A 27,222-nucleotide genomic window follows, 5' to 3' on the forward strand; every position below is an offset into this window, starting at 1 on the left:
AAGAAAAGAAAGTGCCACAATCTCTATGCCATGCCTGGCTCTTCCCACCTGATACCCTGGAGTGTCAGGCAGGCCTCACAGCTTACTGCCTTCTGGGACCTACATGAGGCAGGAAAGAAATGGTTCAGACATTCACATAGCATCCCTACCTCATGTCTGTAATGACCAAGTTCAACTTTGCTCAGAAAGATAGCTCTTTTTTCCAAGATATTGGACTTCCAAGAACCCAGAAAATATATGGGACAATAGATGTCCATTGCCAGTTGCCAGAAATGCTGATATGAAAGGTGAGAGATGGCCCTTTAGGAATTGTTCTGTTCACATGCTCCCATAATTAACAGACATGGAAGTTAGACATTTGCTCAGGCAGGTGTCTCTCTCTCTCTTTTTCCCTGTTCCCAGATCCACCTGGAGTCAGGTCAAGATATCAGAGTTGCTAATTAGAAATGGTAGACCTCTTCTCCATCCCCCTCACCAAGATCCAGTCCAAGATTCAAGTGTCCCCGGGTGTTTTGACGAAGAATTTCCCAGCCCCTGTGACTGCTGCTGCTCTGGGATGTGGTCCGGGACAGGGAGGGGTTTGGGAGGGCCAGAGACGCTCTAGCTAGAATCCCACTTCCAGTCACAGAGGGCTGTTTCTCAGAAAGATTCTCTTGTCCATCCTCTTTGTCTGAGCTCTTGAATGCTTCCACGTAGCGAAGCACTCGCAAAGGATTTTGATCGCGATGGTTCTCGACCCTGATGAGAAAAAAGGGAAAAGGAATGAGTTGAGGTGGTGTGTGACGGGCAAGGGGAAGATGTAGAGATGAACATTTAGAAAATAGGGTGAAGAGGAAAGGGGAAAGAAGGACCAGAGCTGATGCAAAAAGCATCTAGGATCCAATGAAGAGAAGGAGATTGGAGTGGAGGCCAATCTGGGATAGAAATGAAAGTAGCCGAGCCATCAGAGTTTGGAGGGTAATAAAATGTGTGTGTGTGTGTTGCTAATATGTGGGAATGTGAAAGAGAAAACAAAACCAATTAATAGATACATGTATCACAAAGATAATGAGATGCAATCCAGGAAGCAAATATGAGGAGAGAAAAGAACCAGGTCAGCAGATGAGGGTAGAGTATGAAGGAGGAAGTTAGTATATTGGAAATGAGGGTCACATAGGAACAAGCAAGTTGGGTAGCTCATGCTCACACACATGGCTTCTCTGAGGTACCTACAGCCCAGCATCCTCATCCGTGTCAGCTTTCTTGTTACCCCTTTACTCAGCTGCAGCTCCCTTACCAAGACAGGTGTAACCCAGTCTCAGGAAGTCTCCTCTCTACCTCATCCTCTCTACCATGGCCTCCTACACATCTGGAATTTCACACATACACACTGTCACTCACCTCAGGAACCAGCGGTCCCCCAGGCCGTACTCACGCCCACAGATCCCAGAGCGAGGCCACAGGCAGCGAGGCATCTTCCGCTCCAGCATCACTGTGGTGGCCACAACCTGGAAGGATATGAGATGTAGAGGAAGAACTCAGAAAGAGTCACTAGATTCAGAGAGACACTGAGGTCACTAACAAAGGAACCCAAAACAATCTGTGAGATGAGGACACTTGAGATCGGTGTTGAGGACAGCCATTTATTCACACCCTAGTCTGTGCCAGGCACCATGCTACCTGCTTTACTCATCAAAAAAGGAGAAAGGACTTACTCGGAGTCTTTTGAATAGAATAGTGACCTCTACATTGTTGTTTAGGTTCCTGGGAAATGAGTCACTTCAAACTAATCTCATTTCCTTTTTCATAGGAAAGCCATAGGCCAATTATTTATTTTTAAATAAAATGATTCAGTAGAATCTCTGATTGTGGGGATGGAATGATGTTGCTCCTGTTCGAGGAACTTTCAACAAATTAAACATCCATATTTTTTAAGATATAATTTTATTTATTTATTATAGTTTATTTTAAAGATATGGGGTACAATTCAAGATTAGGTATAAAAGTGGACATTGTATAGGTAAAGTCTGGACCTCTCTTTGGTTCCCACTGTATATCCATATCTTAAAAAGGAAGAGAGTTGAATAATGACTGCAAAGTTGGCAGGGAAATTTCTAGTAGCACATCTGTCACATATTCTGTCCTTTGCTCAGTCCTCATTAATTACTTAGATGAAATGTAGAAGACAAGCTTATCAAATATGCCTGTGACACAAAGCTGGGAGGGATACTTTATATGTGAGGTGACAGAAGCAATATAAAATGATCTCACCAGACTGGAATGCTGGTCTAAAACCAATAACATAAAATTTAAGAAAACCAAATCTAATGTCCTACATTTACATTTAAGAAGCTTTGCTAAGTGAATCATGAAACAAAGATGCAGGGGTTCTAGTTGGTCATAAACTTAATAAGGGCCAGTTATACATTTACCAAAGACCTGACTCAATTTTAGGTGTTCTTAATAGTATTATGTCCAAAGTAAAGAAAGATATTGACCCCTCTTTGTACTGCATTACTTCAACTCATTGGAGACCATTCTAGTTTCAAAAAAACATGATCTATTAGAGCATGAACAAAATGGTGTAAGCAGAATAGGTTGGGGCCAAGAAGCCTTAAAAAGTGAAGGAGTGGTCATCCTCAAAACAGCAAGTTCGTCACCTCGGGTTTTTCTACTCCCTGTATTTTTCATTATTCCACACCTCTCTCAGTTTCTTAGTTAATCCCAGTTCTCTTCTGTCTCAAGATGTCCAATCATTCTATTCTATTTCCTTGGACCACTTTTGTCTTTGCCTTGAAAAGGATGTTAGGACATCATATAGCCCCCTTCTTCCTCTGGTAACAGAACCCATTTATAATTTAAAGAATTTCTCCTTTATCACTCTTAATCCCTCAATGAGAGTAGATTGGGCTTCAAACAGTCCTGCTTAATTAGTCTATTCTCCCCCAAACCTCATCACCACCACCACTACTACCACCACCACTATCCAGTCGTTGGTCTTACCTTAAATTAAAAAATATGCCCAAGATGCAAATGGAACATAAAATGAATTTGCTGGAGAAAGACATTCTTTTAAAGCCTGCAATATTCCACAGCACCAGATGCCTCACAGAATACACCATGAAAAGGGCCCTTGGAACTGTACAATGCAGTACACATTTGGAACTTCTAAAGCTGTCTCACAAACACGATGGTAGAACATGTCTTAGATGAGAGTCAGGGCAAAAACAGGGCAGAACAGAGAAACTGATGTAATGAATAAGATAGGGACCTGTGTTCTGGCCAGACATCCCTAAAACTAGTTTAATTTTCTAAACTCTCCTCATATGAGGACCAACACATTCTCCTCCTTCTGTTTACAAGACAAAAAGTCTGTTTGAGTTTGGTTTCCTGTTCTTGTAGCCAAGAGTTTTCATTGACACAAAACTTGAACTCCATTTTTTCCCTTCATTCCTCTTAATCCCTTGTTCTTACTCATCTGTAGGGTCTCATCTGAAATGTTACTGCCTCAGGAAAGCATTTTATAATTTTCCAGTCAAATTCCTCTATTGAAACCTCTTATTAGCACTCTGTATTTCTCTATGGCAATTTTACTGCTGTAATTTTATAGCTTTCTGTGAAGTTACTTGATTAATATCTTCTTTCAACTAAACTGTGAGCTCTATGAGACAGGTGGTATCTGTTGTGTTAAATGATGGCTATATTCAAACATTTTTCTGAATTGGAGTCCCACTCAGTCACCCAAGATGGTGTGCAGGGGTATGCTCATCGACCTACTGGGTTCAGGCCATCCTTCCACTTCATCTTTCCAAGTAGCTGGAACTACAGGCGTGTGCCACCACACCCAGCTAATTTTTGATTTATTGTAGAGATGAGGTCTCACCATGTTGTCTCGGCTGCTCTTGAACCTGTAGGCTCAGGCAGTCCTCTCACCTTAGCCTCCCAAAGTGCTGGGATTACAGGTGTGAGCCACCACACCCAGCCATATTCAAACATTTAAATGGTGATCGTATGGAAGAATGTCTTCTGTTATATGAGAGAAAAAGACTGGGGCCAAAACAGAATTATAGAAAGATAGGTTTCAAATCAGTGCAACATGGATGTTTATAATAATAAAAAAAAACTTTTAAAATAAGGAAAAACTCCCCTCCCTCCAGACCCTACCCAAATCTACAAGATAATAAGCTTCTAATCAGTATTAAAGGAGATACCGAATAACCCTCTGACAATAAGTGATTATTATTTTGAGTAGAGAGTCAACTTGAGTACCATTAAGGGTCATTTTTAATCCTAATATTTTATTAGTCTATGATGATACAAATAAAAGATCACAGAGAAACAAGAATTTATAGAAGCAAATAGAAGATAAGGTCACAATGAAAAACTAGAGTACACAAGAACAAGACAGCTTCTAGTTCCCACTGGACTCAAGGATGACTTGGATCTTCTTTTCACCTGTGATCAATAGCCTCACCTCTTGTTTCTATACTTCATTTTATCCTCCTTGTGTCCCCTCCATTAATCCTCATGTATCTCTGGTTTAGATAAACCTCTGTTGTGGTGGCAGTCCCACTGGGTTGTTCTGTGACTCTTTTAAGAATGGTCCACTGTGGCATATCCTGCTTGGATTTTTCTCTCCATGTCTTCTCATTTAGTGAGGCTAACACTAATAAACTCACCTGGGCCCTCCAGAGTTCGTCCCGCTCCTGGGCCACCCTCCAGTGTGTGTCACCCATCATGGCGATGAACAGGTTGAGCATAAGCAGTGTGGCGATGATGGCAAAAGCAAAGTTGACAATGCTAAACATGAAGGGCAAGTTCACATCGTAATTTGCGGGTGCATCAATGATGGTGAGGAAAAGCTCAAAGGTGCTGAACAGTGCCATGGGATAGTCATAGAACTCTCCTAGGTTGGTTGGGTCCTCTGTCTGGAAAATGATGTAGAATGCTGCTCCACCCAGGAAGAGGACATGGACATGGGAAAATGAAGTTATTACAGTTAGCATGAGCCTGGTTAACATTTATTCTACCTCTGATATATACAGTTGCATACACTTACACACATGCATATACAATTACACACCCATAAGTGTAGTTACTTAGAATTGACTAAGATGTTCTATTGATAATTTTATAACTCTGGGTAATGGTAATGGTAATATTCAGCCACTTAACCAAAAACAAAAACCAAAAAGAACTGGAGTGTGCGTGTGTGTGTGTGTGTGTGTGTGTGTGTGTGTGTGTATGTGTATAATAAGTCACCTAACTGGTTTCACATTTTAAAAAGCTAAATCTTTAAAAGGCAAGTTATTACAAGAATGCATGGAATCTCCAACAATTTAAAGAACAGAGAATATGAAAAGGCTAAAAGAAAAGCCCCTTTTTCATCTTGATAGTCTCTAGATAACCATCCATCATGCTGAGATTCTCTTAGTGAACCTGGACCATCAGAGGAGAGTGATACCTGCTCAGCATAGAGCCTTCTGGATGGTAGTGAGCACCTGAAATCTTACGATAGCACTAGACCCTTTAAAAGGCTCCACTGCATGGGGAACTGAAACACAAAACAAGGTGATCCCAAAAGCAGAAATAGGAAGTATTTCTTTTATCTAGGATCCGATTTCTCTTATTTCAGAGAAAAGCAGGCCATTGCTCTGCTAAGCTATGGTCTGGCCATGTGCTCCTTGAGTTGTACCCACCATGTTTTCTTAACTTTGGCCTCCTCCCCTACCTTGGGGAGGTGAATCTTCTCTCTCTTACTTTCTCTCTAATTTACTTCTAAATAAACTATTTTCCAATCTTAAAAAAAAGAAAGAGAGAGAAAAGCAAGTGCAATGTCCAAGAAGTCGTTATTTAGGGGATTCCGGGTAGAGGACATCTACAGAAAATCCACTGTTACCATTACCTCATTTTGTGATCTGTGTAGGTGTAGATGCAGGTAGGTAAGGAGTAGAGGGAAGGGTATGTGAAGGCTCAGGGGGTGGACTACTCCATGACTGCCATGGTTTTACCTTTCTGCATTTCAGACCTTGGTGTATTTTTTTCTGCCTACTGTTTTGTGGGAACCCCCATTTAACAAGAAATTCCCAAGGGCAGTAATACAGTCTTCGGCACTGAGTCATGGCTTTTCAGAGTTGGGAAAGCCTTCAAGGCTCAGCTAGTATCTCCCATATTTAACGGACAATCAGTTGCAGACATTGAGAACTACATTAGAGTTGCTCGCCTTCTGCTCTTTTTCCATCCACCGCACAGAACTCTTTCCTACTCTCCCTGCCACCCTCCTCCTTTCTGCCTGCATTTTCTTGCTGTGTTGCTATTTCTTTCTTTTGTTCCCTGCCGCCCTCCCACTGGTTGAGTCCCTGCATGTCTCTGTTCTCCCAGTCCTTTACAATCTTCTTTTTTTGTTTCCTTTGTCATTCTTCAAATTCTCCAAACTATTTTCTGCATCCCATTTTTTTTTAATTATTTTCTTTCAACTTTAAATGATCACATTTTATTGAGGGCTTTATGTTTTTTCTTCTGAACTGTAAATATAGGAGAGTCTAGCATTGCACCGTCTCTGTTTGTCTACACAGTTTTATCAGGTCCATGACTGGCCAGTCTTTCATGTTTAATGTCCTGCTTTCTCCAAAGGTCTTTCTCTATCTCTCCTTTAAAGATCTTGCAGGGCAGTTAGTCAATGTCAAAGTTATTGGCCCTGAACACATGGGTCTACCTTCTAGGCCAGCCTGAGTGGCCCAGATCTATGACTGCTGGTATGCTTTCAGACTCACTTTCCAACAGAAAAAAAGAAAAGAAAGCAAAATGGCGTGCAAATGAAAACTGAGAGCAGGAGTGAGAGAATGTTCTGGAAAACTGGATCTGAAGATCTAGCAAAGAAGGGAAAGTGTCTTACCTGAGGCAAATCCCAGGATGACCACAGCCATTAGCCAGCAGAAACGCATTAGGTCTCCGAAAATCATCTACAGAAACAGAGAAGGGAAGGAAGGGTGGGGCGATTTCTTCTACACTGCCTCACACGTTAGGAGGCCTCCATAACTTTGCCAGCTCCACTCTGGTTTCTCTGGTATCTACCCTCCCATCCCTCTGTCTAGAGATGAGACAGAGGAAGCTTTGAAAAAGCACTGACCTTTTGGATCATGATGGTGAAGGGGCCCAGCATCTGGAATCCTCGGGCAAAATACATGACACTGCACCAGCCTAGTACCAGGGCGAAGGACATGGGCACCACCTCCCCGTTGGTGTTGGTGAGTCTCATCACCATGGTCACCAGTACCATGAAGGCATAAGTGATGCTGGGGGAAGACAGGAAAAGGGGAATGAGAGGCAGGATGGAAATATTTTAGATCCGTACAGCACAATGGTGACTTAGGTGCTACCCACACACTCAGGCTTAGTCTTAATACCTAAAGCACACATACAAGCCCACTGGAGAGAAATCCCTGGAGTGAGAGGGACCTGAGGTCCAGACCCCAGAGAGTATACTAGATACCTAGAACAATTCTGGCCAGGGGACTAGAAAGAAGGAACACTCACATGATGACATGAAATGGACCTCCAAGGATCGTCTGTCCAAAATAGCGAGAGGCACCGACCCTGAAGATGTCGGGAATCTGGGAAGAGGCCAGGAAAACAAAAAGACAATGTCAACTGCAGTTGAGTCTGAGGCCTCAGGTTGATAACCTTGGCCAGGATCCCACCTGCATCTCACCTCTAGGAACAGGATGATCACAGCCCCTAGGATGCTCACCAGCTCCCCCACCAACCGGATGATATCCTGATGAGTCACATAGGCCTCCTGTGGGGTAAATTCAGAGTCAAAAGTGCTTTCTGATGGGTGGAGAGTCAAATCCTTTTGGACAAGTGGTCTAAAGCTGCCAAGGCCTATCCAAAATTTTTTTAAAAGAAAAAAGTTCCTTTTCTCACCAACATCACCTCACCCTATTGCACGTGCCATATGGCTAACTTTGTTGCCAGGACATGAGTCTATGTATCCAAGGTTTAATATATGCCACATGTGCTAATGACTTGAGCCACCAGCTTGCAAAGTCACCTTTTCCTATATATGTTGTAAGCAGTAATTTATGATATGTGCACTGAGCAGCTGAGAACACATTTCAGAGCACCAAATGAAGACGGCTGAGTAAACAGGAAGAGGTATTAGTGGCTTGGGATGGTTTCAGCTATGCAGAAAGTCCAGATTTTTTCCAATTTCACTGTGGCTTTCACTGGAATTGGAAATATACTATAAACATTCCACAGAATTCAGGTTCCAGCAATGGGCCAAAAACCTAATACCTTTGGTGAGACTTTGAGCCAGTCATGGAAAATCTCTGAACTTGGGGTTTCTTATCTGTGAAACGAAGACTGTAGTGCTTCCCTCCCTGAGTTATTGTGAAGGTCACATTCGTGATGTATTTGGATAGACTTTATAAACTGTAAAGCACTATAGATAAATTTCTATTCACTGTGGCTTTATTATGATTTGGTCACAGAAAAGGGGCTAGAAGCACTGTACAGATTATAGTTCTGAGGAAGGGTCTCTGTCTGTCCTGAGTGGTAGGTGTAGAGGGTATAGTCCCAGGATCAAGATGGAATGAAGACCATCCTACTTCAGTGCATGTTATTCACAGTAAAACTTCTGCAACATTACACCAATGTAGTAATGGAATTGTACATTAATGATCTATAGCTTTTTGTGAAGGTATGAGCTCACCTGAAAATAGTATAAAAACTAGGTACCTTCCTTCCACAAAACTGTGTTCATATGCAGACAATTCCCATGGGAAGTTGTACAAATAATTGTAACACATTCAAGCAGCCTTTAGGCTTTGGAGAACTCTGTTTTCCAAGATCACTACTCCAGACAGCGTACCCAAGAGTTAGGAGTCCCTGGGGTCAGTGGGAAAACTGATGATTTGAGCTAGGAGAATGTGACCCCCTCATTAGAATAACAAGCAGTAATTGCCCCTGCTCTGATAATAAGCTGGAATCTGTAAGCATCCCTCCAAGGCTACTGCAGAGGCACATTAGCCTGTCCAGTGGAAGGCAGAGCTTTTCAATTTAACACCATCCTGTGTGGTAAGAGATGATCTATGATGTAAAAAAGGCCCCCTGTGGCTGCTAGTTGGAGTCAGCAGAGGGGAAGCCAAGGCTATGGCCTTTATGGACTTACCAACAAATATTGGAAATATTTCAGGTAAATTTTATGGAACCAAAAGGGACCCAGAAAGGAGCTTTTGTCTATGTGCCTGGAAAATTCTGTGGTCTAACAACATGTGACCACCCATGTCATCAACATCTTTTTGGTTTAAAATATTGTATGTTCCGTAAATTTTTCTGACATTTATTTCTCTTGGGACTGGGAAACTAGTGGATTTTATTTTCATATAATGGAAAATTTCCCTTTTTTCTTGCTTCCAAGGAATTTCAGAGTTTTTGTTGTTGTTTGTTTTTTGTCCTAAGCTGTAGCAACTATCTTTGAATTCCCTCTCCTCTCTCCTGGAATTCAGTTCATGCGTCCTGTTCTTTTTCTTTATCTTAATGTTCCTATAGTGTCTGTCTTTTATTGTAAAACATGCCAACTCCTATTCAGAGTCAGGTAAGTGAGTAGGAAGGTAAATAAATGCACTACTTTAGAAGCAAAATAACATTAAATATATAAATAAGATAACAGCATCCATGCCATATATGTGTCTGTACAACTATTTATTTATGTGTTTATTCATTCATTCATTAATTTATGTTGGGGTCTCACTCTGTCATCCAGGGTGGAGTGCAGTGGAATGATCACGGTTCACCCCAAACTTGGGCTCCTGGGCTCAGGTCATCCTTTGCCTCAGCCTCTAGAGTAGCTAGGACTACAGGCATGCACCAGCATGCCCTGCTATGTTAAAAAATATTTTGTAGAAACCAGGTCTCACTTTGTGGCACTGGGCTCAAGCAATCCTCTTTCCTCGGCCTCCCAAAGTGCTGGAATTACAGGCGTGAGTCACCACTCCCAGCCTAGCATTTCTAAATTCTTTTAAAATTTTTGTATTTTGGCTGAGTACATCTGGAAAAATGCCACCAACCTTTTCGTGACTTAAGAAGGAAAGGAATTGCATGCAAACTGGCCAGGAGAGCTGTGAAGATTAGAGCGCCCATAGAGGCCGGTGAGGGAGTTGCCCCAGCTAGTCTCTAGAGATGAAAATGGCTAGTGTAGAGGGAAGTTTTGATCACCAAACTCTCCTGCTGGAACTTACTCTCACCAGTTCCTCTTTGCTTATTTAGCAGATAACTTTACAAGTACGTGTTTCCTTGCACAAATTTACCAGTGAGTAATCAAGATGTCCAGAAACCCCAAGTTTTTGCTTCAGCTCCACCTGGGATGAGACTAGAGTAGCTGTGTCTACTGCTCTGTCCCCAGGGTCCTTTCCTTTCAACCAGGCTGCTGAGGGTCACAGTCTCCTAAGAGCCCCCTTCCTTGTTGTTCTTCAAGACCAGAACACAGACTCTTGTGTAGGGTCTTGTTTTCTTTTTCTTTTTTTTTAAACTGCTCTCTCTAGAAAACAAAAAATAACATATGTGTTTGAAAGTTTCAATACAAGTAAGATAATATCGGACTTTTAAAACATTGTTTTTCTTTTCATTTTAAGGAGAACGCCGTTGTTTCACATTGATATGAAATGTTGGCTCTTGGTTTAGAATAGATACTTTTTGCAAAGTTAAGAAAGATTTGTGTTTTGGAAATGAAAAGGGGTATTGAATTGAAATAATAATAAAGACTCTTCTTTAGTTAACCACCTTTGCATCCCTAGGATTAAGCCCCAACTGGTAATGGATTTTCCTTTGAAGTTTTAGAACTTTGTTCTTTGGGAATTACATTCAATACTTTCTGTCTAGATTGAGATGCTGATTCACAGCTCTGTAGGTTTGTGGTCCTTATGATAGGTTCTGGGATCAAAATTCAGGTTATGTTTGACCAAGTGCACTCTCAGAAACTCGTTGCCCAGTTCTGCTCATTCAGTCTCCCAGTTCTCTCTGACAGGCTCCCTTTCCCCTTGGTTTGCAGAGCCACTGCCTTCATGAAGACACATGGCATCTACCATCTAGTTGACTCTTCATATATGTCCCCTCTATTTCCTCCCATCCTCCATAATGCTTCTGAATTGGTTTTTCTAAAATGCAAATGTGATCCCATGGCTTCCTTATTTGACACCTGTCCTACCTGCCCAATGCCTTCAGAATAGAAATGCAACACTCAGGTCTGTAGAGGGCGCTCTATAATCTTTATCATAGTAGAAATTCCCTAGATGATGTCTAAATTTGATTAACAAATGGAGAGAGAAGCCTATGATTTCATGGGTGTGCGGGTGACAACAGGAATGAAGAGCTAAACAAAGTAAAAACTGGCTGCCCTGAGGGAATAAGACATGAGTGGGGAGGAGGGGCGATCCAGGACACTGTTGCTTTTTTTTAGATCTGTCATTTGACTTTTAAATCATGGGCATGTATTTTTTTTTAAATTAGAAAAGCTCATAGTGAGATCAGAATAAGAAAAAATTAAACCAGATTGCCAAATGGGATCTGAGTCCACACTCTGTAAGCTCCAGTCACATTAAACTACTGGGGTTCTGGGTTAAGTCAGGCCTTTGTGCAGGCTGTGCCCTTTCCTTAGTATGTCTTCCTTCACACGTTGGCCTGGCTCACCTTTACACTTCAATGCTCAGGTTGGGCCAACACTCCTCTTTTGTCTCCTTTCCTGCCCCTCTGGCCCAGGTCAGGTGTCTCTCCTGTGAGCATGTGGTGTTGCTGTGTTGACAGCCGTCTCTCAGCACACTGGAAGTGTCTGGACGCTCCATGTCTCACCAGGAGTCTTAGAGCTCCCTAAGGGCAAGGACACCTCACTCCTACCTTTTATCCACAATGCACAATGTGTTAGGTGTTCAGTTAGTAAGAAAAGAAAGAAGGGGCCGGGTTTGGTGGCTCAGTCTGTAATCCCAGCACTTTGGGAGGCCGAGGAGAATGGATTGCCTGAACCCGCGGGTTCGAGACCCGCCGGGGCAACTTGGCAAGACCTCGTCTCTACAATAAATCAAAAAATTAGCCGGACGTGGTAGCGCACACCTGTAGTTCCAGCTACTTGGAAGGCTGAGGTAAAAGGATCACCGGAGCCCAGCAGGTCGAGGCTGCGTTGGCCGGGAGCAGCCACTGCACTCCAGTCTGGGAGGCAGAGTGAGACCCCAACTCAAAAAAAAAAAAAAGAAAAGAAAGAAGGAAGGAGGAAAAGGAGGAGGGAAACAGCAGGTGTGAGCTGAGTGTTACCTGAGAGTTGCAGAAGGGAGGTAAAGGAAGAATCAGGAAGTGGGAGTGGGGAAACCCATCTGGAGGCAAAAGGTGAAAAGGATGACAGCTAACCAAGCTTTTCTGAAATTGCCAAATTCCTAGCTCGAGGTCACCTAAGCAGGCCTCAGTTGTGATGCACTGAAAAAATACTCCAACCCACTTAAAAAATATATATATATCATCTGGGTTCGGTGGCTCACACCTGTAATCCTAGCACTTTGGGAGGCAGAGTTGAGAGGATTGCCTGAGTCCAGGGGTTCAAGACCACCCTGGGCAACTTGGCAAGACCTCATCTCTGCAATAAATCAAGAAAATTAACCAGGCATGGTGGCACATGCCTGTGGTTCCAGCTGCTTCTTGGAAGGCTGAGACAGAAGGATCACCTGAGCCCAGCAAGTTGAGGCTGTGGTGGCCATGAGTGTGCCACTGCAATCCAGCCTGGGCAACAGAGTGAGACTCTGACTGAATAAATAAATAAATATCTTCCAACAATGTCTGGCATTTCTTTTGGTACTACATAGCTTGGGATTTCAGGCGTTGTCAACAACCAAATCCCCTTCATAGGTTGGCCATTTATACTTCACTGAGAATCAGACTAATGAGATAGCCCTCACGTCCCAGCTGGCTGAGTTTAAGTCCTTGAAGAAAATGCCAAGGGGGAGGGAGCAGGTACAGCAGAGCCTATGACAATTCTGGGTCATAAGGGTTGGGGATGCACCACATAGGAAGGGTAAGGAGCACGAGCAACCCTGATAAGAAGTGAGAAGGCACCAAAACCAGTGGTCACAATCCCAGATTTGCAGAAAAATGAAGTTTTCAGAAGCAGCCCTGCTGATTCTTAATGAAGAATTACTCTAAATCTCTAAATTGGGCATGAGTTACTTCCTAACCAGGGCTGCCCGTCAGAATCAACTGGGAAGTCTTTGTCAGAACACACAGATCCAGGCCAACCCTGGGTTAGTTTGAATCAGGGATCCAGCATTTTATTAAAAAGCTCTGGCCAGGCTTGGTGGTTCAGCCTGTAATCCCAGGACTTTGGGAGGCCGAGGAGAGTGGATTGTCTGGGCCCACGGTTCAAGACCCAACCGGACAAATTGGCAAGACCTCATCTCTACAATAAAAAAAAAAAAAAAAAAAAAAAAAAAAAAATGGCCGGGTGTGGTAGCGCGCACCTGTAGTTCCGACTACTTGGAAGGCTGAGGTGGAAGGATTGCTGGAGCCCAGCAGGTTGAGGCTGCGGTGGCTGGGAGCATGCGTCTGCCACTCCAGTCTGGGTGACAAAGTGAGACTCCAGCTCAATAAAAAAAAAAAAAGGAAAAAAAAAAACTCTGTAGGTGTTTTGGATATGTACCGCCAGGCCAAAAAGAGAGGGCGATTTCTTGGTTCCCAAGTAAGTGAGTCCACCTTTCAAGTGTTTCCTTCTTGTTCTAGTCCCTGTGTCTTCTTGGGAGAATTGACTTGGGGGAAATTCACCCTCTTCAGAGAAGTCCTTACCCAATCCCACAGAGCTGTGACTTGCCCTATATGTCAGTAGGTTAGCCACATCAAAAAATAGTGCAATGATCAATACTGGAAAATAGAGAGTAGCTCAGTAGCTGAGAGGTAGGAGTACCATATCTGAACCTCTCTGCTCACACTCCAGTGTCCCTCATCTTGACAGGGAAAGATTAAGTGTGGCCAGGTAAAGGTGAGTGTGGAGGGCCCTGGCTAGTTAAGAGAAAAGACTGAGAACCAGCACGTCACTCTGAGGGGAAAAATGGCCTTGCCTGATATTTAAAGGTGAAGATTCTGAAGGGAGGCAGACGTGTACCCCAATCCCAGAGCTGCCCTTGCCTAGCCAAGGGTCTTTGGCAAAGTACTCTACCTCTCTTGGCTTCAGGGTCACCATCTTTAAAGTAATGATGATTGTATTTACTGGCTAGGATATCTATGAGGATTGAATAATATAATAACATTTTGCCATCCAAAATGTGGTCCACAGAATCACAACATCAGCTCTATCTGGCAGCTTGTTAGAAATGCAGTGTCGCCTGGCTCGGTGGCTCAGCCTGTAATCCCGCACTTTGGGAGGCTGAGGTGAGTGGATTGCCTGAGCCCGCGGGTTTGAGACCTGCCTGGGCAACTTTGCGAGACCTCATCTCTACAATCAATCAAAAATTAGCCGGGCGTGGTAGCGCGTGCCTGTAGTTCCAGCTACTTGGAAGGCTGAGGCGGAAGGATCGCCGGAGCCCAGCAGATCCAGGCTGCGGTGGCCGGGAGCAGCCACTGCAACTCCAGTCTGGGCGACAGAGTGAGATTCCAACTCAAAAAAAAAAAAAAAAAAAAAAAGAAATGCAGTGTCGTGTCCTGCCCTAGACATTCTGTCAGAATCTACATTAAAATATCTATCTATCTATCTATCTATCTATCTAGAAAGAGAGAGACACACAGAGAGAGAGAGTGAGAGAGAGAGAGAGAGAGAGAGAGAGAGAGAGAGAGAGAGAGAGAGAGAGAGAGAGAGAGAGAGAGAGAAAATCTTGCTATATCCCAGGCTGGTCTTGAGCTCCCGGCATCAAGTGATCTCCCACCTCAGCCTCCCAAAGTACTGGTATTACAGTCATGGGCCACTGCACCCAGTTAGAATCCACATTTTAACAAGATCTTAAAAGCACAGATAAATGCATATAAAGTGTACACATTAGGCACTTAGTGGATGTTATTTTTACCTACTGGGCTGCCTGCTTCTCCACATCTCTTTTTCTGTTTCTAATGTGCCATGCTTGTTCCACAGTGAGTTGCTTAGTACCCATGTTGTGTAGAGTTGGAAATCAATTCATTTTTCAAATATCTGTAGTGTTTTGGCTTATTCAGAACTCATGGGGAATGATAATATGTAGACAAATTGATCCCACTGACTGTGGCAGGTAGAAAATAAATATTTTTGTAGAGATGGAGTCTTGCTATGAAGCCCAGGCTGGAGTGCAGAGGTGCTATTGTAGCTCACTGCAACCTCGAATTTTGGGGCTCAAGTCATCCTCTTGCCTCCATCTCCCAAGTAGCTGTGACTACAGGCATGCACCAACACAGCTGGCTAATTTCTTTTTTTTTTTTGGTATTTTTTGTGGAGAACAGGTTTTGCTATGTTGCTCAGGTTGTTCTTGAACTCCTGTACTCAAGAGATCATCCCACCTTAGCCTCCCAAGGTGCTGGAATTACAGGTGTGAACCACTGCATCTGGCCAGAAGATAATTTTTAAAAGATGGAAACACAGTAGGGATGATTTTATCTTCAATAAGTCTCCTGGTACCAATTCCTTCCCTCCATCTTTCCACTGCATTCCTAGGCCAATCTACCATCATCTCGTCTTGCTTGCTAGACTGTAATAGCTTCTTGACTGGTTTCCCCACATCCTCCCTAACCCACCCCACATCTGTTTTTTTTATCCTGTAAGCAGAGTAATATTTTTTAAAAGAAAAATTTGGTCAAGCTTTTCCCCTGTTTAAAATCCTTCTGACTTCCCATTTCCTTGGGTATAAAGAGTAAAATTCTCAACATGCCCACAAGGATCTGCATGATTTGGGAAGTACCTACCTGGACAACCTCACCTGTTGGCACCCACCCCAGCTCCCTCTGCTCTAGAGTAAGTCTTCTTTCAGTTCCTAGACATTGATGAGGTTCTTTTTGCCTCAGGACTTTGGAATATGCATTCTCTCTGACTAGAATTCTCTTTTCACCTTGAACTAGAACCCAGATATCAGCTCAGTTACCTTTCTCAGAAGCCTTCTCTGGCAACCCAGAGGGACCAGGCCCTATTATAAATTATCCTAGCATTCTGGTCTGTTTGTTTCTCTTATATAGAAAAAATAACATTGATGATAACAATAACAGGTTATAATGAAATTTCTACTCATAAGATTATTTGACTAATATAAACCAGTCTGTAAACTCCAAAAAGGCAGAAATCACATATGTTTTGCTCAGACCATGGTTGTTGAATTTCCAATACCTAGAACAGTTGTTTAGTCTATACAAGATCCCCCCAAATTATTTGTTTGATGAATGAATCAATGAAACATTTCTGGGAAAGAAAAAGGGCAAAGGAAAACTTGGAGTATTTTTCAAAAGACCAAAAGGAGATGTGTTGATGGAATATTAGAACCCTTTTACTGAACAAAGCACCAGAATCTAAATGGCCAGAGTTGTGGGCCTAAGATGTGGAAATGAACAGTACTAAAATTGTAAACCAAAAGTTCTTCACCCTGGCTGAACATTAGAATCACTCAAAGGGAATCTTAAAACACATACCAAGGCCAAGGCCTCAGCTTCAGATATTCTAATTTATTTGGTCTGGGATGTAACCAAGGAACCAGTCCTTTTGCTAGCTTCCCAGGTTTCTAATGTGCAGTTTTGGTTAAAAGTCACAAATCTAGCAGAAAGTAGAATTTGCCCAAGGTCAAACAGCTATTGAATTTAATAGTTAGGACTAAAACCCAAGCTGCTTGACTCCCAGACTTTGAACTTTTTACTCACCTGGAAATCTTAGATAATAGCACCATAGTGCATGCTGCTCTGCCTAACCCAAGTAGAAATGAATGGAGATGGGATATTAACTCTAATTAATAGAGTTCTTGGGAAACCCTGGAAAAGCAGAACTTTTATGACTGAACAATAAGGCATCTTAGAGTCATTAAGATAGCCCAAAAATTGCATAGAGATGAACTTACTCCATCTTTATATACGTCAGCTTTTGTGTAGTTTGCAAAACCTCATAAGAGGAGTTTTTTTTTTCCTTTTTCCCGCTTTCCTTTCAACTGTCCTGAGGTAGTATTACTAGGCTGTTCACATAAAATTCCAGTGCTAAACTAGGAGGGATTTTAGGGAACATGGAGCCCAACAATTTCCATGGATCCCAAGAGATCCATAGAGGAAGTCCTACAGTGGTTGAGAGCCCTGTGCTTCCATACTTATTAATACAATTGGATATTGAAGCATTCATCCAAGAAAAAGCTTCACAGGTTAGCTGACATGTCAACAATAGCATTTGTCAAGTCAAAACACTGTTTTTGTACATTTTCATTTTTCTAAGACTTTCTAGTAATAAAAAGTAGGGAAAAAAAGGATAATTTCCTATTATTTAACAAATATGGTGCATTGTGAAAACAGAGTGTTTCAGATCATGGTGATATGTTTGGGAACCCTGATCTAATCGAAATTGACCTCCAACTGAGTAAAAGGAACACAGGCATTCTGTAAACTCAGGACCAGAGCTCACGATAAAACACCAGAGAACAGGGACTCCCTACAGCAGCATTCTTAACCCTCTTACCCATCCTCTTTCCTCTAAGAAAAGAATATTTGAAAGCCCAAAGTCTTCAATCTGGGCCAAAGTAACTTTTACCTAAGTAGAAGGCAAAAGAGTAAGAATGTTTAAAGGAAAAAAAGGAAGGAAGAAGAGGGAAAAAAGAAGGATGGCTCGGGATACTTGGCTGTAATTATGCTTCTTCTGGTCCTGAAGCAAAGGGAGGGGATCTGTTAAATATAATTTAGACTATCTGGGTCAAAGAAGCATGTTTGTACATAATTAGTCCTGTCCCAGAAAGAAAGAGATACCCAGGAAGGAGAGCTTTTGATAGTCAATTGCTCAGTATCACCCAGTTCTTACTGCAGGACACTATCTATGTTCTAAATGCAGAAAGTTCCCAAGTAACTTTGAGACAAAGGAGGGTTGGGAAAGATACATCAACACATCAGAGGAAAAAGGGCCAGAAGCATTAGAAGAGTACAGTTACCCCAACTGGTTCATGTTTTTACATTTCCTTCATTTCTAGTCACCTCCCAAACCTCTTGGCTGTCTCCTAAATGCCCTTATTCCTTTTATGCAGTCTCCACACCAGGGACATTTTTCATGCCCAGACTGAGATGCATGGAACACAACCTCCCCTGAACACCCTGTGACCACCCCTAACACATTCAGGCTTGTCTTCCCCACTCAGCAAAACCTACTTTGTGAGAAGCAATGGCTCAGGATCACTAGCACATTGTTTATATATTGAAAAGCAATAATAGAAACAGGAGACATGGAGTGTCTTTATCTAGCATAGGGTTCATTGAAGCCCTTTGCCCTGTTCTTTCTCTGTGCACACCACTGCCTTTGGTCCAACCCAACTCGGGTTCTTGACTACAGAAAGTATATGTTCTCTTTTTGACCTAGCTCATCCAGGCTGGGCTATACCCATCTATCCCACACAGAGATAAATTTCCAGTCATCCAGCTCTCACTTGCCTTGAAAAATTCTTCTTCCCCTATCTTTTGCTTTTTGCCCACATGCCTACATCCCCTTCTGGCTGTTTTTAGCTCACCAGTACAAAAACTTAGTAATCCATGAAGAATCAACCTCCTAAATGTAGCTATACTTGTAAAATATGTACGTTCAGAAGTGCTCATTAGAGTCTACTCAATCTGTTGCACTAAAGGGGAGGTTTACTCTCTTCAACAGCAGATTTACTCCATACCTCTCACCAGTCCTCCTCAACACCCCAGGCCTCTGAAGGACACCACAGAATGGTAGGCCCACCATAATAAATGGGACCTCAGAGATTGTTTACTTCAACCTGCTATTCAACCCAGGCATCTTTCTGCGGAGTATCTGACAGGTGATCTGGCGGCTGACACATTATTCCAATGGCCTCATATTGACAGTACATAGAAGAAGATACATGAGAAGGGCTGTTTATGTTGCCCTAACACCCCAGAAATGGACTCAGAAATAAACTTGGAGGATGATTTCCCTGTTTTCAAACAGCAAGGTTTCCCTTGAACATCTTGCTACAAAAGGCTGGCTCTCTTTATAAATTACAAGGAATTTCACAAATGTACAGGGCTACTAATACCAAGTTCTGACTCAAAGTTTGAGTGAGAAAAATCCACAGCTTCTTGGAAAAATACTCTTTTACTCATTAAGTCCCTCACTGACCCCCTTATCTCATGTCCAATTTCTACCCAGGTGTTTAGGAACCCACAGCTACTGGAACACAGTGAGTGGTGTCTTTCCCAGATAGTGTCACTCTGGTCTCCAGCACCCTCACCCCGCACTACTATTCTCTTTCATGTCCTTCTGAGAAGAATTACCTGGAGTAGTTTCTGTTGGAGAATGGTGTTATCTCGAGAATTAGTGCGGTTGCTACCACGGAACTTAAGGGGGCGATAAACGCAGCACATAGTGAAGCATATCATGTAGAGCAGGTACAAGGCACCCAGGATACAGAAGTATGGCCGCCCATATTTGTTCCACTTGAAGCTCACCAGCTCCTTCACTGGGGTCTGTTCTAAGATCTGACGAGCCTACCATGAAGGAGAACGTAGCTTGGAGTGACCAACATCGTGAGAAGTGATGGGTTTCCTACTGGGTCCCAGAAGGAGCAGGGCAGTAACCATCATTATCAATATTCATTCAGTTAATCAGTCATTTGTTTGACAGACAAGTAGTAAATTTCTGGTGTATGCCAGGGCTTGTGCTAGTGCTACAGATAAATAATTCCAGCAGTAAGCACAAGGCACCATAGCACCACTGAAGATTTAAAGACTGTATAGGGGTTTGAGTAAAGAGAGAGTTTTAAAAAGATTATACCATAAAGTAGCAATACTTACCAGATCAGGAGCACATAAGAAACATTTTCCCATTTGCAGATGAGGTCTGGTTGGGGATATGGGAGGATCTATTGGGAGTGGTTGGCAGAAGTTATGATGCATGAAATACATAATGGTCAGATCATCATGCATTGTGAATGCCAAGGTGGGAAGTTTAATATTTTTTTTCTAAATGTAATGTAAAGCAATTGCGAATTCAAGCAGGGAGGTAGTCAGATTTGCTCCAGATGTATTGTTGGGCTAGAGGAAAGCAATAGAGGTTACAAGTAATAGAATGCGGCATGGTGGGATGGTGCTCTGATATAAGCAAACAGTGAGAGGTTAAAGATACATATGAGCAGGTGTTGGATGGGAGGAGATATCTGAGAAACCAGAAGGAGGCAGATAGATTCAAAGCCCAGTGCAAGGATTAACCATGAGCCGAAAGAATATCTTTTCCACTGAAGCTGGAAGGAAGAAGAGAGACAGTGGGCAATTTCCAGACATGCTTGGCAGTTCAGGGGAGGAAGTTGAAGGACCCCCAGTCATAGAGTCTGTATTTTTGTAGTAAGGTAGGAGTCTGGGTCTTCCAATGTGACTAAGGGTAGAGGTAGTAAAAGATGTAAAAGGGGCTAGAAAGAAAGTTTTAGGGAAGAGAAAAGTGGCTAACCTAAGACAAGTATAAAACCTTTAGGAATATACTGCAAACTAGCTGAGGTAGAAGACCAAGGATACATGGTGGCAAAATCCACACAGAGAGAATGAGGTTTTAATTCCTAAGAAATCCTGCTCAAAGTCTATCTGTTTTTAGGAATAGTCACTGAGGAAAATCACACAAACTGGTCATTCAACCTTTTTTTTCTGTTTGTTAGTATTAAGAACCATTCGTGTTTTATGGCTCTACAAATGTTCCTAGGAAATTGTCATGTGGCAGACAAGCAACAGAAACTATATCTTGCCGCTGTTGAGGAGGGTTCTGAAAGTCAGAAGTATTTTGTCCTCAACAAGTTTTCCTTTCCTTCATGTCACTCAGTTCAGCACTGTTAAATGATCTTTATGTTGCTCGCTCGCTCTCGCTCGCTCTCTCTACAAAGCTCCCTTTTTCCTCATCTTTCTGCTGACTCCCACTCTTGAACCGAGTTGACCCTTCCTCAATTCTGCTGCCCCATGTGCAGTACACACCCTATTATATGTGGAGTACTTTATTGCAATTATAGAGACAGGGACTGAGAATTGAGAAGTTGACAGACAAGAACTATGTTTTATTTATTTCCACATTCTCAGTTTCTTGTTCAGTGCCTGAGATATGGCAGATGCTTAACATGCTGAGTCAGTTAATAGATGAATGGTAGGAAACCTATCTTATTTAGAAAGTTCCTCACTTGACATGTTAGATTGAGAAAGATCAGCAGAAGGGACTAGAACTAAGCAGAGAGGAGTGGACTCAGGAGAATAGTGTGTACTGGACTTGTACCCACAGGTCCCAGAAAATTGTTCTTATCTCCATCTATAATAAGGCTAGAAATATCTGGTGCCCAGGATCTGAGCAAGTGGACAGGGTCTGCATGGACTCTAAGTTCCCTCACATGAAAGCCCCTGATCCTCCTTGACATCCATACCTCCCGTTTATTGGAGGAGACCACGAGTTCTAGAAAGGACAGCTCTTCTCCCCAGGAGTCGATCTCTGTGAGGTCATAGAGAATGGAGGTCAGCGGTCCATATGTCCACTGGATGTGCTTCCGCTTTTGCATCAGGTGTTGGAACATCTGAGTGAACACAGGAGTGAGTCAAAGGGTTAACGTTTGAGAAGCTGGTCTACGGAAGCACCAAAACTGCATGGGGATAGTTGCCCACGCCTCGGGATGGACATAGCAGGGGACTGGCAAATTTCTTCTTACATGATCCTCCTTTTTTGGGGTCATCTTTCCTTCCCACAACCCCATAAAACTCTGAAAGAAGAAAAAGGCAAAGAAAACAGAGCGTTGAGTTACCATAGCACATATTCTAAGGTGAAGTTCTCAAATCCTCCTGAGTCAGGGAACCTGAGACTGAAGATTACAGTGATAGGATAGAAAGTAAGGGCCCACCACCTCTTTGGGGAGTTTGGGAAAAAAGGTTTGTAGAAAGATCTTTTCTGCTGGGCTCAGTGGCTCAGCCTGTAATCCCGTGCCTTTGGGAGGCTGAGGTGAGTGGATTGCCTGAGCCCGCAGGTTCGAGACCCGCCTGGGCAGGCGAGACCTCATCTCTACAATAAAAATTCAAAAAATTAGCCAGGCGTGGTAGCGCGTGCCTGTAATTCCGGCTACTCGGAAGGCTGAGGCGGAAGGGTCACCGGAGCCCAGCAGGTCGAGGCTGCGGTGGCTGGGAGTGGCCACTGCACTCCAGCCTGGGCTACAGAGTGAGACTCCAACTCAAAAAAAAAAAAAAAGAAAGATCTTTTCTTTGAAACTATTTCCTGTCAGCACCAGCAGAATAGGATGAGGGGTATTAGAAAGACTCCTCAGGGATGGGGCATGTCCCTCACCACAGTGTTGCCCTCCACTCCAGCCAGCTTGAAGGGGGTGAGACCCTGGTGATTAGTCACGAGGTCTAGGGGCTGCAGGTGGTCCCTGCATCCATCATAGGACAGCAGCAGGTTGTACATCTGGCAGGCGAAGGTTTTGTTGGGCTGGAGGGTGAGGATGTGCAATACCGTGTTTCCTGGGGAGGACACAGGGTATCATGTGGCCACTGGTCTGAAGTCCTCAGCTCCACCCTGGGATTAGCCTGAGGGCTGTCCCAAACCATCCCCTTACCCCCCTGCAGCATCTCAGCTTCCCTCCCCAACCCAGCTGTTACCCAGAGAGTCCTGGGCCCGGACATCCGCTCCATGCTCAATGAGCAGCCGCACAATCTCCTCACTGCTCACGCAGGCAGCAAAGGACAAAGGGTGCTCCCCTGGGGACAGAGTACAGGAGAACACAGGATGGCAGAATGGAATGGGCAATCTCACCAAGGGATAGCATCCTCCTCCTCACTCACATCTCAGCTCGGTGCTTGGGGACACTTGTCGGGCAGAACCAGAGAAAGGGCCTAGGGGGAATTGGCCTCTGACCTAATGAAGCCCTATAAGGGCTGCCACTCCCCGCTACCTGGCAGATGGAGCTGAGGACAGGGCCCTCCTCTGCCCACCCACCCTTTGCCTTTGCCCCCTCCCCATCTGCCCGTCCTCCCAGCCTGGCCCTGCTCTCACCGAAGTAGATGAGGTTGTGGGAACTGCGGCGGAAGGCAGTGCCTGTGGCTCTGGCAGAGACACTGGCCCCATGGGCAAGCAGGGCTCGCACGAGGCTCACGTTCTGGTTCACAATAGCAATGTGCAGTGCAGTCTGACCTGGCCCAGAGACAGTTATCAGTTGTGGGTCTGTCTCTGTCCCCAGTTTTATCAGGAACACAACACCCTCCATCCTCCCTTTAAGGAGATCCTGACAGGTTCTTGTATAAACTTCTGTCCTGGGCATGGCAGGGTCATTGTACTTACCCCTCAGCTATTGGGATCCAAGGAGAAATGCTGTAAATATAACCACTCTAGTGTTTCTCTGAGAGAAAGAAATAGAGTTGGTCCTTCAGAAACCACAAGAGGATTGAAAAGCCAGAGGAAGCTGTGGATGCTAAAAGCCAAGACCAGGACATCTGCATTCTTCCCAACTCAAGGGAGCCCTTTTTCCTCACCCTCCATCACTCTGTCCCAGCCCACTCTTCAGAGGCCCGTTTTATGAGACAGCAGCACACCTCTACCTCAACGTTCCACCTTGAACTACTGTGCAGTCTCCTTACCTACATAAGGCTCATACATGGTAGGCTCGAAGACCAGCTCTGGGGCAGCATCCACCAGCAATAAGGCTGCCTCCAGATTGTCATAGAGGGCTGCTATGTGCAGTGCCGTCTCGCCCAGGGCTCCTGGAGTAAAGTAAGAATGTCAGATACTTTCCAGACTCCATTAAGGAAGGTGCGCCAGGCTGTAAGACACCCTCCAACGTCCCATTGCACAAACCCTGGGAGTCCCGGGAAAAGAGGCAGGTTCTGCTGCCCCCACCTCCATGCCACTAAACCCAGATCCCACCTCTTTGTCGAATGTCACAGGTTCGGTCCAGCAGAAGTTGCCTAAGGACAAACAGATCATTTTCCTTGGCTGCCTGAAGCAGTAGAGACTCTCGAATCCTGAGGGAAGATGAACCCGAGTTTGGTAGAGACAGTCAGAGCCAAGCAAGCAGCACAGGAGATCAGAAGCATTCTCTGTCTGTCTGAGATTATGTGACTCACACAGTACGCAGTGATGAGTTGGAAAGAGATGTCTACTGGACACGAGTGACTGAGAAAAGACTTGGGAAAGGGTCAGTCTCAGAGGCTTCTGGTGGGATTGGCATCACATTGATTCCTAGTGGCTGTCTTCTAGCACAGCCATTAGGGGAGAGTTAATAGAAAGTCCTAGTACCTCAGGCAAGAGGGCCTGGGGGTTGGAAGGGGTGATCCCAGAGTCCCTGAGAAGAGGTCCTCAGGCCTGGTTGAATTTATCTAAGCTGAGAAACTGTTTCAGGACCCTGGGTCACTTGTTGGAGCAAGTGAAACAGAGGGTGCTTCCAGAGTCCCCCTGCTCCTCAGCCTGCTCAACCTTCTCTCTTTAGCCAAGGAGTGTTTGAGAGACCAAAACAAAGAAGGAAGAACTGACCAAGGGTTAGCCCTTTGTGGAATTTGTGAGCTACTAAAGTTCTGATTACTCCTTCAGGCTATTTAGATACATATCCCCTTTAGGGAAAGAGAATTTGGTTGTGGGGCCTGGGAGATCTCTTCCTTCTGTATTCTACCCTTAGATGCAATGATCTAAACACTGTGTTTATTTGGACTTCTTTTTTTATTTTTTTGTGAGTAGGAGTCTCACTCTCAGTGCAGGAAAAGCCCGATTGAGATATTCACCCTATAGGACCTTTGATAAATCATCCTTGTTTCTATCATATCCAGATTTACACTGACTGAGAAGGTCAGGCACAGTGGCTCATGCCTGTAATCCCAGCACTTTGGAAGGAAGAGGCAAGTGGATTGCCTAAATCCAGGGATTTGAGACCAGTCTGGGTGACTTGGTGAGACATTGTCTCTATAGTAAGTCAAAAAAATTTGCCAGGTGAGGTGATGAGCACCTATAGTTCCAGCTACTTGGAAGACTCAAATGGAAGGATTGCCTGAACCCAGCAGGTCGAGGCTGCGTTGGCTGTGGGCGTGCCACTGAACTCCAGCCTTGGTGACAGAGTGAGACTCCGATTCAAATAAATAAATAAATAAATCTAATGAGAGATAAAACCGAAGCCTATCCTGTTAGACACATGCATGTGTTGGTCCAAAGGCCAAGACAGGGTCTGGCACAGTGGCTGTGCTGTCCCCTACACCCAAATTCCTCTCTTCCAGTCCCAGGAGCCGAGGGGGAAAATTGTCTTATTTAAGGAAGCAGCTGTTTATCTAAAGGTCAGGGTCAGTCAGGTCTGTCTGGTAGGGACACGTTCCTAGGAGGGTGGAGTGTAGAATCAGTTCCTTGCTCCATCTCACCAGGGCCTCTCAGTCCCAGGAAGCCACCTGTCCCTGACCAACCCAGAGTGGCCAGTCTAGGGTTCTGAGTTCACCCCCATCCTGAGGCCACTGTGCAAAGACCTTGCCTCCCTGGCTCTCTAGTCTCACTGCCCTTCTGGAGGCGGGGAGGTTTAGGCCAGGCAAGAGCTCTCTCAGAAACCACCAGGCTCCCACCCTAAAGCAGTGAGAGGCAGTAGGCAGGAGGTTAAAGTTTCCATTGCAGTTCTGGGGTCAGGGTGAGAGTAAGCAGAGGGCCTTTCTAGAGGCACTTGGGGTCAGGTTCAGTGCAAACTGCAAATGCAGGATCCCTGTTCAAAATTATTAAGAATTTCAAGATGAGGACAGCAGAGCATTGAACCAAGCCAAGCACAGGGCTTTTGTAGAGCACGGGGGTGAGGGTGCTGTGTAACTGCTAAAGTCTGCTCACCCCACCACCAGGCAGCTCTTGGGTGGGAGTCAAGCCTCCAAACACTCCTAGGCATAGGCCGAGGCCTGCCTTCAGGATTTGCCACTGTCCCAGCTGCTCTTCCTGGGCCTGGACCTAAGGCTGAACCAGAAAATGATCCAGGAAAGTATACCCCCAGGTATACAAGCCCCCTCCGGAACTGAGAGCTCCCTGGGGGAGCAGGCACATGCCTCATTCAGTCTGCATGTTCTCGGGACCTAACACCCTACCTGACATAGTAGCTTTGATGAAAGGTAGATGAACTGAACTCAGGACCCTCCCATGTCACCTGGGCTGCACTCCTCACTTGGTCAGCTCCAAGTGTTACACCCAACAAAGCTCTCCTCCTCCTTTCCCACACAGACAACTTTCATTCAAAGTAATGGCAATTCCTCACTCTCTCTTCCACCACCCACAGGATGGCATCCCTTCCCCAGCAGCCCACTCCTGCCTGCCCACCCACCCCACACATCCTGCTGCTTCCATCCGGTCCCTTAACTCCCCCTTTCACAAGGCAGGAAGCTTAGAGGTTTAGCTGTCATTCTGCCTCTGGCCTTAAGTCTACACTCAAGGCCTCTCCATTACCACTAAGGAGGCTCAGTTGGGGTTTTTAAATGGGTGAACTGGAAGGGAAGGGTGTATCCAAGTGACTGGCACTGAATGCTAGGGTGTTCTATCAGGTAAACAGATCTGGTGGGTCAGAGGGACTGAGAATGGGTTGGGAGACGCCAGTCCCCTGTGAAGCCTACCTCTTCTGTTGCAGCATATAGACCTGGTCGAGGTGTTGGTCCCACTTTTGTTCTCTGACCAGCAAGGAGGGTAGAAATTTCTGGAGTTGGATCCGGTGCCCCTTTTCCTTGGGCAGACAAGCTCCCATGTCTTCTTTTTATAGGCACTGGCAGGTTATAGGAATGTGGTGAAAGAAACAGGTATAGGATGGCAGCCACTGAATAGAAGGTGGTGTCTATTTGGGATTGAGATTCAGAGAATATATCTCCCATGTGATTTGAGCACACAATGTGCAGTGTGTGGTTGTGGGTGTATGTGGATGTGGGTGTGTGGGTGCAGTGTGTGGTTGTGGATGTATGTGGGTGTGGGTGTGTGTGGGTACAGTGTGTGGCTGTGGGTGGGTGCAGTGTGTGGTTTTGTGTGAGTGTGTGTGCATGCAGGTGTACTGAGGGAACTGGCCATCCTGCCCTGGGAGGAGGTGCTTTCCCTGGAGGGGGAGGAGCTCTTTACAGAGCTGAGCCCTAGGGGCACAGAGCCACCCA

At 44.5% G+C, this 27,222-nt stretch overlaps 1 protein-coding gene across 1 annotated transcript; it reads right to left on the minus strand.

Annotated features, from left to right (window-relative positions):
- TRPV5 (transient receptor potential cation channel subfamily V member 5) lies at nt 1–26,830 on the minus strand. Its single transcript, XM_008067751.2, has 15 exons — nt 26,701–26,830; nt 24,011–24,108; nt 23,725–23,847; nt 23,144–23,281; nt 22,750–22,848; nt 22,436–22,611; nt 21,531–21,677; nt 19,414–19,626; nt 7,691–7,777; nt 7,516–7,592; nt 7,109–7,274; nt 6,875–6,941; nt 4,659–4,927; nt 1,381–1,487; nt 1–738 (listed from the first exon to the last, which is right to left on the minus strand). The coding sequence occupies exons 1-15, from the start codon at nt 26,826–26,828 to the stop codon at nt 441–443; spliced, it is 2,193 nt and encodes a 730-aa protein (XP_008065942.1). The 5' UTR covers nt 26,829–26,830; the 3' UTR covers nt 1–440.
- Between the last annotated feature and the right edge of the window lie 392 nt (nt 26,831–27,222).

Source organism: Carlito syrichta, unplaced genomic scaffold (assembly GCF_000164805.1).
Source record: "Carlito syrichta isolate Samal-C Ts95f unplaced genomic scaffold, Tarsius_syrichta-2.0.1 Scaffold309764, whole genome shotgun sequence".
In the NCBI taxonomy this organism is placed as follows: Eukaryota; Metazoa; Chordata; class Mammalia; order Primates; family Tarsiidae; genus Carlito; species Carlito syrichta.

Excerpts from the sequence above, each read along its gene's own strand:
- TRPV5 (XM_008067751.2), bottom strand. The coding sequence starts at position 26,828 with ATGGGAGCTTGTCTGCCCAAGGAAAAGGGGCACCGGATCCAACTCCAG. Across the intron at positions 22,849-23,143 it reads CCACAACCTCATCTACTTCG|GGGAGCACCCTTTGTCCTTT; the intron begins GTGAGAGCAGGG and ends CTCTGTCCCCAG. Across the intron at positions 6,942-7,108 it reads TCACCATCATGATCCAAAAG|ATGATTTTCGGAGACCTAAT; the intron begins GTCAGTGCTTTT and ends CTGTTTCTGTAG.